The sequence below is a fragment of the Haplochromis burtoni genome, unplaced genomic scaffold (assembly GCF_018398535.1).
Source record: "Haplochromis burtoni strain Fernald_Lab_line unplaced genomic scaffold, NCSU_Asbu1 Contig_170, whole genome shotgun sequence".
Lineage (NCBI taxonomy): Eukaryota > Metazoa > Chordata > Actinopteri > Cichliformes > Cichlidae > Haplochromis > Haplochromis burtoni.
The window spans coordinates 465,575-480,029 of record NW_024582531.1 but is presented as its reverse complement, the minus strand read 5'-3'; the positions used below and the strand labels follow the sequence as shown (position 1 = coordinate 480,029).

The 14,455-nt window shown below is 42.8% G+C and overlaps 1 protein-coding gene across 2 annotated transcripts in view; it reads left to right on the top strand.

The window, feature by feature from the left end:
• The window catches only part of march5 (membrane-associated ring finger (C3HC4) 5), a 55,710-nt gene that overhangs the window by 9,567 nt on the left and 31,688 nt on the right, over positions 1–14,455 (top strand). Inside the window, exons 2-6 of one of the 2 annotated variants that reach the window (XM_005933601.3) lie at positions 2,941–3,143; positions 11,586–11,716; positions 11,797–11,980; positions 12,463–12,629; positions 14,031–14,445. In XM_005933601.3, the coding sequence (XP_005933663.1) occupies positions 2,941–3,143; positions 11,586–11,716; positions 11,797–11,980; positions 12,463–12,629; positions 14,031–14,147 (802 nt within the window). In that variant the 3' untranslated portion in view covers positions 14,148–14,445. Of the gene's footprint in view, positions 1–2,940; positions 3,144–11,585; positions 11,717–11,796; positions 11,981–12,462; positions 12,630–14,030; positions 14,446–14,455 lie in introns of those variants that run through there. The other variant, XM_042225372.1, reaches the window with a different exon arrangement.

Genomic DNA, 14,455 nt, shown 5'->3' with positions numbered 1-14,455 from the left:
CCCCCCGATAAACAAATCCACGAGAGCTGATTATTTTGGGATATCTAAAGTAATTGCACTCTGCTTTTAGGTTCGTTTCAGGCGGACAGCGCAGATCGGTGGCATCAGCCTTGTTTCTTGCTGACATTTCTCCTCCGGATGTGCATGTGTGGCGCAAGTTGTTTGACAGGTTGTCAATGAGGAAAGGAGATGCGCACAGCAAGATACTGTTCATAGGCAAATGTTCATGGTATGATAGCCATCAAGTTTCATATCATATTAATACTTGAAAACCAGTATACTGTTGCAACCGGAGAACCAGTAGAACTCCCTTGAGCTTGGCGGAGTCGAGACTCTAGACATGCTGTTGATTTACTTACATCAATTATTCAGATCTAACCTGTGAAGGTTTTCATGAGTTGATGGCAGCTGAAGTAAGGTTCTGCGGATTCTCAAACTGAGCTATATGCAGTGAGACACCCTGGTGGTGACCCATCCAGCCAGTTGCACATTGCTGATTAATTATGGAAATGCAATATGTCACACTAGGTGATGTGCTTTGTTAAGGTCAGGGAAGTTCGATATCAAATTGTCTTGCACATGTTGCGTTGCTTTGCAGTGGAGGAGGGTAAGGTTGTAAAATACCGGCAGAACCTTCCTAAGAGGTACAGCGCTTCTTAAGTAAAGAGAAGGTTTACTCCCATCTCTGTATGTAAGGGAACAGGGAAGGAAGATGTCACGGGATAAAATGTGGTTTGGCTTGAATTACGTTGTCATAGTTTTCATCAATTACTTTTTTTTTTCTCACAACAACAACAAGACAAGCTTGGGGAGGAAGAGAAGAGTGGAGATATACCCACATTTCACATTTGAAGTCAAGGAAAATAAGATGCTTTGTAAACTGTGTGGATTCACTCTCACCAGTAAAAACACAACAAGCTTTTACACTTTATATTTTAGTCAACTGAATCACTTTAGATTTAGGATAATAATACTATAGTTTGAGTAAAACTAAAAAGAATTAAAATAAAATCAGCTGTCAAAATGAGCACTGACCTGTTGATTCAGTGTATGAGTAGCATTGTGAATAATACTGGCGTCAAAGTCAGAAATGTGTAGCTATGGCTAGGATCAACGGAAGTAGAGAATCGGTATATGTGGAGCATAGGTTGCTTCTTTTACCAATGCTTGTTAGAAAAGGGAGCTGACACTGATGTGATCTGAAATGCAATCCCTTGGAAATTGTCTTGTATTCTAATGGCAGGGTGAAGGGCCTGTTTGTTTGAGCTGCTGTGTGTCCATTGAACACTTCTTGTCAGATATGCTTGATTCAGTCAGCATTGCAGCTTGTTTGCCTATAGGGTTTATGTATTGATCGGCTGATTTCATGTAGAGACACCAACACAGAGCAATGCTGTTCGTGCGGGTGTGTTCATCAAGGCCACCCAATGTAGACTTGTAAGAAAGACTTTATTAACTACTTCTATCAGCTTTGTGTGAATGCTGAAAACGACTGTGGTAACACTCGGTAAGAAGTCCAAATAAGTCTCATCGGCTCAAAAACTGTTGCTAAGTGCAGATTTTCTCTCATCAACCACACACATACAGCTCCATGACTTTAAGGCTGTTAATTGTCAGATGCAAGATATTCTAACTTTGTCTCAATTGATTTCATTGCATGGGCTCACCCTCGTCTGTATAGATGTTTTGTTCACTTAAATGTAATCCTAGCTTTCATTCAGCATAGACTCTGGTCATTTTGTCTCTTGTATCAGTCACAATTATGAAGCCACATCTAATCAGTTTTTCTATTTTTAAATCTTGCATTCAGTTGTGATAAATTGTTGTTACTTTTAGAGCTGCAACAATTTGAGTATTTCAAATAATTTGATTGCAAAAAATTCTCAACACAAATTCTTTGTTTCGATGCTTTAAATGTGTATTAAATAATGTAAACATGAGCCTTTCACCTGACTAAAAACAGACCTGTAATGCAAACGTATTTAGAAGTCAATAAAAAGTCTTGACAGGTTGAGTGAAGGAAAACCTGTTTCTAGCATCTAAAACGACAACTCTGTTCCTATAATCACCATTAAAACCATTACTGGTAAAGAGCTAGCAGGAGTCCTTCATCAAAGCACTTTGTAGCTGCTCCATCATCTGCCGTTTGTTTTACACAGAGAAAAATCTGCACCAAGTCTCCAGAAGCTGTATTAAAATATGCAGATGAACTGATAACTTGGTCTGATAGCATGTTTAAATGATACAGCTCAATGAAGGCTGACAGCAGCCGTCCTATTTTACATGAGATACCTGCAGCAAACAGGGGTGAGTCTAAAGGGGGGCACAGGGTGTACTAGACTATATTAATTTCAAGACTTTTGTAACATTTTTCAGATTAAAAATGAAATATTATAAAACATTATATTCATTAAATTGCATTAATATTTAAAAATATAAAAACACCAACGTTTTTTTCACAAGCCAAAAAACCCCCAAACCATTAGCCATTAAACTCTGAGCCACTGACCTGAGGGTTGTTAGATTGGACACTGAATTATTAGATTATAAGATTACTCGATTACTAAAATAATCAATATTTGCAGCTCTATTTACAACCATGTCTTTCTTTTACCCTTCAGCTGTACAAGGCTGATGGGGCGCAGAGAATGAGGTGATGTAGGAGATTCGAATTGATACCATAGGTGTATCTACTAAAAATCTCACACGAGTTCAAACCTCAGTGACCTTCACCTCAAGGTCAGAGTAAGTTTTCTGAAAATCTTGTGAATGCGATAACTTCAGAACAAGGTGACGTACGATTTTGAAATTAATGGCATAAGTTTGTCTACTAGGAGACTGAGGGGTACAGCTGGTGGCTGCTAGTATTTTTATTAATTTTTTGCAGCCATGTTTGTTTCAGTGTCTCATCCTGAATTTGGGCATGTGTGTTTGTTTTAGGAGCTGCTGGGTGTGCTTTGCCACGGACGAAGATGACCGCACGGCAGAGTGGGTTCGCCCGTGTCGCTGCCGCGGCTCCACCAAGTGGGTTCACCAGACCTGCCTGCAACGCTGGGTGGACGAGAAACAGCGAGGCAACAGCACAGCACGCGTAGCCTGCCCACAGTGCAATGCAGAATACCTCATTGTCTTTCCCAAACTGGGTGGGTTGCATTTCTCTGAAGATAAAACCTTGTGGAAGCGTGATGAGATGGCCTCGAAATGTCACTAGCTTTTGTTGTCTTGTTGGGCTGAGAGGATTCTGTGCTTGAGGAAATTAAGAGGATAATTATTCCTTCAGCTATGTTTTTCAAGGTCTACTGCAAAACTTTGAGTGATTGCAGTATTCCAGTCTTTGAAGCTATGTGTGATTTATGTCTGTGGCATAGATTTTCAAAATGAGGATCAGGTATATTCAGGATCATTTAAAATTGAAAGGCTTTAGATCCTATAGAGTAGTGTGTGATGTACAGCATGGTTAAAATATAAGGATGGTTAACTTATAGCCCCACGCCATACTGAGAAGCTGAGATAAATTTCTTGTTCACAAATCTAAATTTAATATAGTGTATTGCTGAGCTCTCATACAGCCTTTCTGGCAGTTGTCAACATCAAAGCAGAATTACAGAGCAAATTTCCATGTAAATAAACTCCTGTTTGAGTCACTGCCTGTATCCAAACTCTGGGAACTGTTGAGTTTGTCTTGCCTCAGTTTATTTACTCGAGATCCAGCATAAGTTCTGTGACGATCTGGGTAAATGTTTCATTTCATTGTGACGACGAACAGGGGCGTGCTCGCTGACTGACCAGCAGCGGCTGCCTCAATTAGCTCGACACGTCAGAGTGGCGAGGGCTTCGATTGTTCTCAAAAGCTATGACTCTCCCATTGAAGATACAGCACGCAGAGCTGTGCTTATTTGGACACAAGCTGCTCACAGCTCACTTTCTCAGATCTCTTCATAGCTTTCTAAGACAGTGAACGACTCACAGAACACACTGCAGTTGCATCACAGGAAAGTTGGTTTTATCTGTTAGATGTTTTGCTGCTGGATGTGAAGACTTGGGCATATTTGAAGTTGTATACTTGTCACTTGGTTACCCATCAGCCCCTGGCCCATTGCCATTTCATAGAGAGTGAGACGTTGAAATTGGAGACAGAAGCAAACATAGTGTTAGCCTGCAACAGGTTGGGCCCAACTGGTAAACAGGTTCATGTATATTTATAGTGACCAATGCTGTGCTGTCACTCACTTTGGTGCTTTAAGCTGAGCTTCTGTGCATGCTTCTCCAACCTCAAGTGTTTGTCTAACCTCTATCTACGAGCTCATTATTGGAATGTGGTTGCTGGGTATATGTGAATGTGTCTACAGCCCTTTTGTATTTGTATTGACTCAATTCCTAGAAGCACAGTTAATCAGTACTTGGAAGTAAAAAACAAAAAAACAACCCAAAAACATTCAGTAGCGCAAAGTTTTATGGACCAAGTTTTATTTATTCACAAATTTGAAACATTTCTGCAGACAACAAAAGCATGCAGCCAATATGGGGCAATTTCTACCAAGGTTGGTTGTGAAATTGGTAGAAATTGTGACAAAATAATCAGTGGATAACAAACAAGTTTGATCCCCTTCCCTCAGGAATATTTATTTTTGTAAAATATGTGAACGGGGAAAGAATCGCCAAGAATGGCATCTTTGCAAAACCATTGTTAAACCAGTTAAATTCTCAATCCTTTTTGCGGCTTCTTGGCCACTGCTGTTGAGGTTCAGTTGGAAATTGTTCATTTTCCTGTTACTAGATTTATGGGGAGCCACATTAGACAGAGGAGGAAATCGCCACAGGTTTGAGACCCCTGCCCCAAAGCATAAAAAGAATACAGATAGAAATGGATATCATAGTTTAGCTTTCACTGGGGCTCTGACGTGGTAACGTCTTGTCCATGTGCAGCATATGTAGCAGCTGAGTTAAAGTGAAACAAAATATCCATACAGTAAGTTATAAAGTCAACTTCTCATTAGAGCTGGGCGATAGAACGATAACGATATCTATCGCGATATAACTTTTACTCGATAGAGAAATTGAGCTATCGCGATAGACCTCGCCGCTCTTGTCCTCTTTTAAAAAAAAAAAAAAAAAAGGTCGGCCGATCCAAATTAAGTAGCGCAGAGCCGAACCAATCACAGCCGCAACTTCACATCGCGTGACTTGTTACGTACAGCACAAGTGCCAAGCCGCACGTGTGTTTGTTTGGGAAGCAGCCAGCGGGTAATGGAGGAAATGAGTGTGCCGACTAGAAAAATCAACCGAGCGTGACCGAAGAGAAAACAGATGACGGTTCCAACGCCGGAGAGATTGTCGAACGGAAGAGCCATAGAAGTTCCGTAGTGTGAAGGTATTTCGGCTATTTCAAGTCTGACAAAAAACAGAGTAGCGTGCACTGTAAATTGTGCCGAAAGCAAGTCTGGAAATACAATAAACTGGTGCATGCGTCACACTGTGCGCCACGTTATTGTTTCGGTGAAATGAATTTCTACAATACTGTTACTGTTAATTCTACTCTCTGCAGTGTTTAAATGCTTACATATACACACAGTTACTGTCCCTCCACACATACGGCTCGGTTCTGCTTCTATGCCCCAGCTTTGTTTACTTTTTCCCACCGAGGCTTCTAGACTTCTGATTGGCCAACATTTCTGCACGGTTAGGAATCTAGCGTCACCTGCTGCTTTGGCATGTTCATAGCAGCGTTTTCCTTCATTTCTGCCTTTACGTGTGAACGGGATTATTTTTTAAAACGAAAACGGAAAATCTCCGTTTTCAAAAATACCCGTGTACGTGTGGACGTAGCCTCAGTCTCTGACTGGAAGCGCTAATTCGTCATTCGGCTTTTGTCAGACTAAAGTAACTGTTAAAACTGTTTGAAAAGCTCAGCTATACAACAAGGAGAGATTGAGAATTTCCTTTTAGTTCTCAGTTTATTTGATATTGACAAAAGTTAGTCAGTTTTGTCTGTTCTTCTGTAAAACAAACTAAGATTTATTTTTAGAATTAATACTTTGTTTCTAAGTGGAATTGACAATTTAGTCTGTTTCGTTTGTTCTATTTTGAAACTTAAACGCTTTAGCGGCTGCCTTTTGTGTAGTTTGCAATATTTGCCTTTATTTATCTGAAAAAGTCTCATGTTCCTTAAGTACATCTACCCTGTTGAACTTATTATGGGAAATAAATATTTAAAAACAAGCTGCTGATTATTTCACATTTTACTTGTGAGCAACGGCACATTTAAATCTTACAAATATAGTTATTTGGCTTATATCGTGATAGATATCGTTATCGCCTGAAATGGAAAAAAACATATCGTGATATGAAAAAATCTCATATCGCCCAGCTCTACTTCTCATAGTATTTCAGTTCTCTTTAAACAATCTTTGGGATTGTTGGCTGTAACAGGCCCTGCTCGTTCTGTTTGTGAAATCAGAATTGTCCTAATGGATCTGTTTGATCTGATTTCGCTGTTTATTGAAATTTTGTATATATAAGTATGTTTGTTATCTAATGTTAGTGTCTCACATGTTCTGGCTTTGAGGCACTTTATGAATTGAGCCTCTGTTGTACAGTGCGCCAGTGGAATTTACACTTTAGACTGACTGCATCAGTGTTTCTCACACTGTGCCGTATTGTTATGATAGCTTTGCGGCTTGTTATTTTTGGACAGCTCTTTGTAAAAAAGCCAGTCATAGAAGTGACTTGTGGCTAAATGTTTACCCTCAGTCTCCTGATGCCCACTCCACAGTTTGTGTTCTTTAGTCATGTGTTCAAATACTGAAGTGGTTTAGAGCATGGTGATGGATAGGCCAGCGGTTTATTTTGAAAGAGCTTCCTCGTTTCTGATCTGCTGGGTGACGTTACCCTCGGAGAATGACACAGAAACAGCGTGCCACCATCACTCTTCATTTGCTGAGGTTGGTGTTGCCTTTGATGTAACTTTCTTTGGTTTCCCTTCAGTTTAGATGACAGACTGTGAGGATGTGTGGTGGAGTTTTAGCCTCAGGATGTTTTGGGAAGATTTCTGCAGACGAAGTAACCTAAGCTTTGTTTTGCCACTTATTCCAATTTCTGGTTGAGAGCTGGAAGTGAATTAATAGACTGCAGTTAGCACACTGTCCACCACAGCTTTTTTTTGTGTGTGTGTGTGTGTGTGTGTGTGTGTGTGTGTGTGTGTGTGTGTGTGTGTGTGTGTGTGTGTGTGTGTCATAAGACGTTTTTTTTCCTGCAATGTACTATAGCAGGTAGAGCTGCCACGATTATTCGACTAGTCACGATTACGTCGACTATCACAATCGTCGACGACTGATTTAATAGCCGACGCGTCGTTTGAAGCTTTGTAAGGTCACAAAAGATGCAGGAATGAGTAGTAGGATTTAAGAGTGCAATAACGGACTGAAACAGAAGATGGCAGCACTGCATGTACAAGGATGCCAGCTGCCGTTAAACCCCGAAGAAGAAGAAGCTGCGTCCCAGAATTCATAGCGCAGCCCAGCTCAGTTTACAACAATGGCGGCAGCTAGTTAGTTTTAATATTACTCTTATTATTCTTTCTGGGTCACAAAATAAACGTTTAACATATTTTCAGGCGAGAATGTAGCTGTGTAAACCTCAAATATCTGCTCAGTTTATCAGGACACCACATATTTTCAAAAGCGTTCGACGTTTTCGGAGACGTCTGTTACCCACTAGCTCGATAGCTAGCCGGGGGCAAGGCTAACTAGGGCCGTGAGAACACCGGACTCCCTGCAAATCATTTTCAAACCCACTGCTGTCTTTCGCTACTCAGGTTAAATATATATAAGTCACTTAGATAACTTCAAAATGTTATTGTTTGGCTTTTTTAGTATTTTATTTGTTCCTGAGTAAATCGGTTTGGCTGAGATTAAAGTTATAGTTTTTACACAGCTGAATAAACATCAAGACGACAGCTGATTATCAGAAGTGTGAGATGCTCGAGAATATACTCCAGTGTCCTGTTATATTTTAGATAGCAAGGAGTTTATTAAACTTCACCAAAACAATCTGCAAATTTCATTAAAATTTAATAAACTATCATCTTGTCTTTATTTTTAGTTAGCACATACCTTAAACACTTAAAGCTGTAAGCTAATGATAGTTATATAAGAGCAGATGCATGCTGGTGCAATAAGCTGTACTTTTACGTCCAGTGGATGATGATCTGATTAGTCGACTAATTGCAAAAATAATCGGTGACTAGTCGACTATCAAAATAATCGTTTGTGGCAGCCCTAATAGCAGGCAAATGTGTTTTTAGGGGTTTTGTTTTTTTCACTTTTGCATTTTTTTAAATGCTGAAAGTGTTTGAATAGGAAATGGATAGTAGAGTAGTGGTTGGTTATGTGCACAGTGTTTGTTGAGTTTACCTCACCCCCACCCACCCACCGACCCCCAAATCCCTTTAGTGAGGGTCAGACGGAGGTGGTGTGCGGGGATGTTGGATGTGTCTGGATGAGAGAAGTGGGAGTGAAATTGGGTCACGGAAAGAGCAAACAGAGCAGCTCATCAAAGGCCCACAGCGACAGAGGAGATGAGCAGAGCTGCTGATGGATTCATGAAATCACAGCGTTTCTAGGTGATGAGGAGAGGATGTACCTCCGTGTTGTCCTTTCCAGCAGGGCAGCACATGCAAACATTAAGTGGCGATTCACGGATTTGCATTCGTGGCACTGCGTGATGTCAGACTTGGGTCAGACTGAATTTGCAAAGCATTTGGATTTGTTACGCAGGGTTTTTATTGACACGACTGCTTTGTCAGGGTTTGAATTTCCATGAGATTTTTCTTTGTTCTGACTGAGGACTTGAGACGCTGGCTGCAGGATACGCTGGGCATTAGTCCACTTCAAAGCAAGGCGGAGGAGTACAGCGCTTTTGGTTTTGCTGCATCATTGCTGCAGTGTTCCTCTCACATAATTTTTATTCTAGCCTCGTTCTCTTTATTATACAACGCCATGTCTAGTACAGAGACCCAGTATCTTTGGTCACCTAATGCACAAAAACTGTTAAAGCTTAGATGCACTCCTTTTTTGCGGTGTTTGCTCTGGTTTTAATGAACCCAATGAATACTATCAGTTTTCCAGCCCAGCAATAACAGCATTCAGTCTGGGCGGATGGAGTTAAATCTGTGGACGGGTAGAGATGGGGAGCACTGACCGGTCACTGAGGCCAGCTCATTTCTAGAGGCTGGATAGGGTTTGGTCACAGTATTGCTCTCTGCGCGGGGACCCCTGCCTGCTCTTGGAGCAAATGAGTGGGTGGATTCTGAGATACACATCATTTTTTTTCCTCTTAACTCAGGTCTTGATTGTTTTTCACTTGCTTACAGCCCGGAGGGGGGGGGGACAGAGTCATTTTTCAGCCTTCAAAGAGCAGGGCAGCTATATGCTGTTCTGGCTGCACTCCCACCAGCAGCTGCTGCAGAGCCAAAGCTAGCCCATCATGCTAATTTGGCTCGCTATATAACTCCTGAGGACGGCGTGTCCTTGCTGCTCCTTTTCTGACACTCAGCCCAGAGAGTAAACAAGTGAGCTGGAACAGCGTGCCAATGTGCGTGCCCACTACCGAGGTATTGCAGTTGCACGGGGCCCCCTCCTAACTTTCCTCTCCCTCCCTCCTTTTTTAATAATCTTAATTATGGAATCTGCTACCAGCAGCCATTAAGGGCAGTCTAGTCCCCTTTGCCCGGGATGGCGTAATGCTTAGGCAGGGAGAAAGCGGAAGAGATCCCAGTGCTGTCATCAAAATATGGCATATTAATGCTCTCGAGCATTGTGAGGTCAGTCCCAAAGGCAAACACGGGTGCAGTAACAGGAGGCCTGAAAGCATCAAATGGCTGCTGGCAGATCAGAGACAGCTGCTGCATTAAAAACTGTCTCAGACTCGGATACTCTTTAGAAGTGATAAATGCACCTCGCTCACTTTGAGCTCTTTCCTCAACAAGTGGACTGCAGCGCTGCAGTAAAGACATTTAGCACAGACCAGCACAGTGAATGCACTCAGCTGTAGAAATACGTGCACTGCTAACAGTGGATGGATTGTATGCCGCGTGTGGCAGGTACTTACGGGCACCAGCCTCATAGTGGCCAGGCTGCACAAACAGTTTAATGAAGCCAGTCCAGAAACTGTAAAACTCCTCACGGCACCCCTGGAGTTATTTCAGGAAGCAGAGTCCTTTTACTCTAAGCTCATGTTGTTAAGGTTGTAGTTAGAGATGTGTCACCACTTTCCCTTCCTTCAAATATGTATCTGCTCAGGTGTTTGTTTGAAATCTGTCCTTGTGCCTGACTGGGCCCTGGCAGTAATCCTTTTCCCAGTAACGGCCTGTAACCCACCGCCGCAGCTGTCCTTAACTCTAAGTGATGGCAGCTTTCTGTGCTATAAGGTCAATCAGGCTCTTTTTACTTGCTGTGCAATATATTTATCAGTGAGCTGCTGACATGGCCTGAGGAAAGGTGTTCTTGAACAAAGTCCTGCTTTCATAATGAGCAGTGACTCAGCACTGTTTCTGAAACAACTTGACTGCTTCATTTCTAAACTAGAGAAGAGATGCAGTGGTATCTCTGTCTGAAGTAGGATTTCAGTCACCGTCTGCTGGAAATGAGCACCGTGCATGTGTAACACTGATATTATAGTAAGGTGTTTGAGAGTGTAGGTTTTTCAGAGCCTGGAAGCCCAAACTGCTGTGCTCTGTGGATCTAATTTTGCAGTTTACCAAGTGCCAAAGCAGCACGCACACAGAGGCCCAGCACTGTCTTGCGCTCAGTCCCTCTGGCAGCCTCCCCGCTCCCCTCCCACTGACTCCTAGGCTAGTTATTAATAGGATGTGGATGGCTCTGTCTGGGTGAGGAAATCAGGTTGCCTTCCTGTAAATATTTCATGATTTCCCTCGAGTGGGCCTAGAATGCAAGAGACGGGAATGCAGCAGAGATGTTTTTTAAGGTCCTGCTCCTGGTGTCAGACAGGGATGTCACTACTCCAAAGGCAAGTTTGAACTTCAGATTAATTTCTTATTACATGCTGGTCGAGAGGCATCCCAGTTCTTTTTAATCTCAGTGGGCCCTGCCCTTGAAGCTCCTCCTTAAGTGTCAATAAACCTGCAAAACAAGGCGTGCACCTTACACAGCCTGCTTTAAATTTAGGAAAAGTCTGAGGAAGAAAGTTTGCTTTTGATGTCACTGCACTGTCGTAATGTGCCTCCAAGCATAGCACACCCAGTAACCCTGTTTCTGTAGAGGGGAGAGAGATGCATCTAATTGGTTGGAAATGAGGATATTTTGACAACTTGAGCTGTCAGAGAAAATAATGAGGGACATTTTCCTGACCTTTGATGCACAAAATGATCATTACATTAGGAGGATTATCAGATCAGTGGATAATAATCCCTGAAGTTCAGATTCTCAGTCAGAAGTACGCAGTAATGGTTGAAGTAGCTCTCTAAAACTACGGATAACAGTTATATTTATGTTAGCCAACAGTTTTACGTGTTATAGGTAAATATATTTCTCTTAGTTGTGACTTAAGTCTGATGATGCCTTCATCAGGTCCTGTGGTTTATGTGCTGGACCTGGCTGACCGCCTCATCTCCAAGGCTGGCCCCTTTGCTGCAGCTGGCATCATGGTGGGCTCCATCTACTGGACCGCTGTCACATATGGAGCAGTCACTGTCATGCAGGTAAAGATATACTAGATAAATCTAGTATATACTTGTGTGCAGCTGTTTGCCACTCTGACCATCTCCTGTGCCTCCTCCAGGTCGTCGGCCATAAGGAGGGCCTGGATGTTATGGAGCGGGCTGATCCTCTGTTCCTTCTCATCGGGCTGCCCACCATTCCTGTCATGCTGATCCTCGGCAAGATGATCCGCTGGGAAGACTACGTCCTGCGCCTGTGGAGGAAGTACTCTAACAAACTGCAGATCCTCAACAGCTTCTTCCCCGGTCAGGACACACTCCTTACGTTTGATCCTGAGAATGTGTATCTGTGTTTATATTGTGTTTGTTACGTGTATGCTGCACTGTGTGAGTCTAACCTTACTCAGGTGTAACTGTCAGTATGAAACGATGATGCTCTAATGTCTGCTGCTGCTAAAGAACAGCCATCACTGCTGGACAGACAGGATGTCTTTTCAAAGGACAATAATATAAATCCATGTAAGGAGCTGAGTCAGAAACTTGATTATCATAACCTGATGATAGCAGAAAAGTTTCAGACAAAAACAAATAAAATGGAGAGTTACTAACACCTCAAACACCGTCTCCTCATCCATCACAGAAATCCTCACTGCAGCTGGTCAGTGTTCACTTCATCACAGCCACAAAACAGATAAATAAATCAATCCTCAGCCTCTGAAACTCAACTGTGTCAGCAGCTGCGCCCTCAGGTTTATGCAGGAATAAAATTAATACTTGTGTGTCTGCAGGGATCGGCTGTCCAGTTCCTCGGATCCCCGCAGAGGCCAGCCCCCTGGCAGACCATGTGTCAGCCACACGGATCCTGTGCGGCGCCCTGGTCTTCCCCACCATCGCCACCATCGTGGGGAAGCTCATGTTCAGCAGCGTCAACTCGAACCTGCAGAGGACCATCCTGGTGGGTCCAACCAGACTCGCCGTATGACTCACCTGACAGTAGCAATAGTTCTGCAGGGGGTTCGATGAGCAGAGTACAAACAACTAGTATATCCACCCCCTTGTTTTAGCCCTACTATTGAGTAAACGACCACCTCTAATTTGGCCTAATTGTGCATCGTATGAGCCATTTAAACATAAGAGAAACCTTAAATGGGAGGACAAAGGTAACCAGAGCGGCTCATGCGATCTGGGCTGCACTGATACTGCTGAACACTCTGTCCTCACCTAGCAAACCTGCAGGAAGGAGAGCGAACAGATGAGCTGCATCATCAGTCAAAGCTTTATTTGTTCTCGGCGTGATCGATCACTGTGAGACAAAAGAGAAAAACACACCACTGTAAATAATTAACTTTTAAAGCGCAATTAATGAATATTCCCACAAGATGGTTCCTTTTGTGTTGAGCCAGAGTGGCGACGACTGAAACTTCACATCAGTATTTATCACATGCTGTATTAGTCAAAGTGCCAGTGTGGACGCCTCGCTTTACTTTTCCGACACACTTGAGTTAGTAAGTTAGCCCATGTTTGTTTAGTTTTACACAAGCACAACCACTGACAGCTTGGACACTCCTGCCTAATTTAAAGGCCCTCAGCTCGGCGGGTTTGGATGGTTAGTATTGAGGTCAGGATTCAAAAAATTGTTTCCACTTTTCTTCTTCTAAATAGATTTTTGTAGTTTAAATTCAGTCTTAGCTTTTAAATTTTCAACAGTAAATACTGTTTATTTAGAGTAAACGATCACTATAAGCATTCATTTTTATTGCTTTTTAGTCTGTTATTAATGGTGTACTCGAGAAATTGTGAAAGTGCCCCTAGCAGTCCAGCCATAAGATCACAACTAATATAAAACAAAGTGAAGGAAGATTTTCAGGCTTCCTGTGACGATTAATGAGTCATCACATTTGCTGATTGAATGGATTCATTTTTTGTTTGCACTCAGGCGCACATACTGGAAGAACAGCCCCGGCTTGAATATTATTTCGATACACTGTAATATTCATTCAGGTTGGCCGTTCAGACATCCACACACCTTTGTTCAGACAGACTGCCATAAATGAGCCAGTTTCCTGTTTGGGTTGGAAGGCTTCACTCTCCAGAAACCTCCACCTTTACTCTTGAATGATCCTTTTTAACCAAAATATCTGTAAGTGCTCTAGCATTCCTGGTCACAGCTGAGCAGGAAACAGACAGGAATCATCTGCATGTTTGTTTATGAGATGCTGTCGTGTGTGTGTGATAGTCGGTGTGAAATTAAAGTAAATCCTCCTAGAGTCCGCTGTGGGGGGAGAGCTTTGATGTGTTGAGCTGAATCTGTCTTTAAGTCCACTTTCAACACCATTTTGCTTTCCTCCACCTACAGGGAGGTATCGCCTTTGTGGCCATCAAGGGGGCGTTTAAGGTGTACTTCAAACAGCAGCAGTACCTGAGGCAAGCTCACCGCAAGATCCTCAACTTCCCCGAGCAGGAAGAGGCCTAAAGGAGGCTGTCAGAAGGGAGGACAGATGGATGGAGGAACTACACGCCTCCGCTTGAGGGGGTGGGTGGGATGAAAGCTCAGTGAGCAGGAAGTGCTGGTGAAACAGACTTTTGATCGTGTCATCCTCATTACCACCTCTTCCTCCTCCCCACACCTCACCCCTCTCACCGCCCCGGTGTGACTCTTCGCTGACATTTTGTGACGCTGGCTTAAAGTGAAGATGGAGACGTGCGGACTGGAGCATGTTAGCAGTTGATGTGCAGTTACAGTCACACATACACACCTACACACACACCTACACACACACC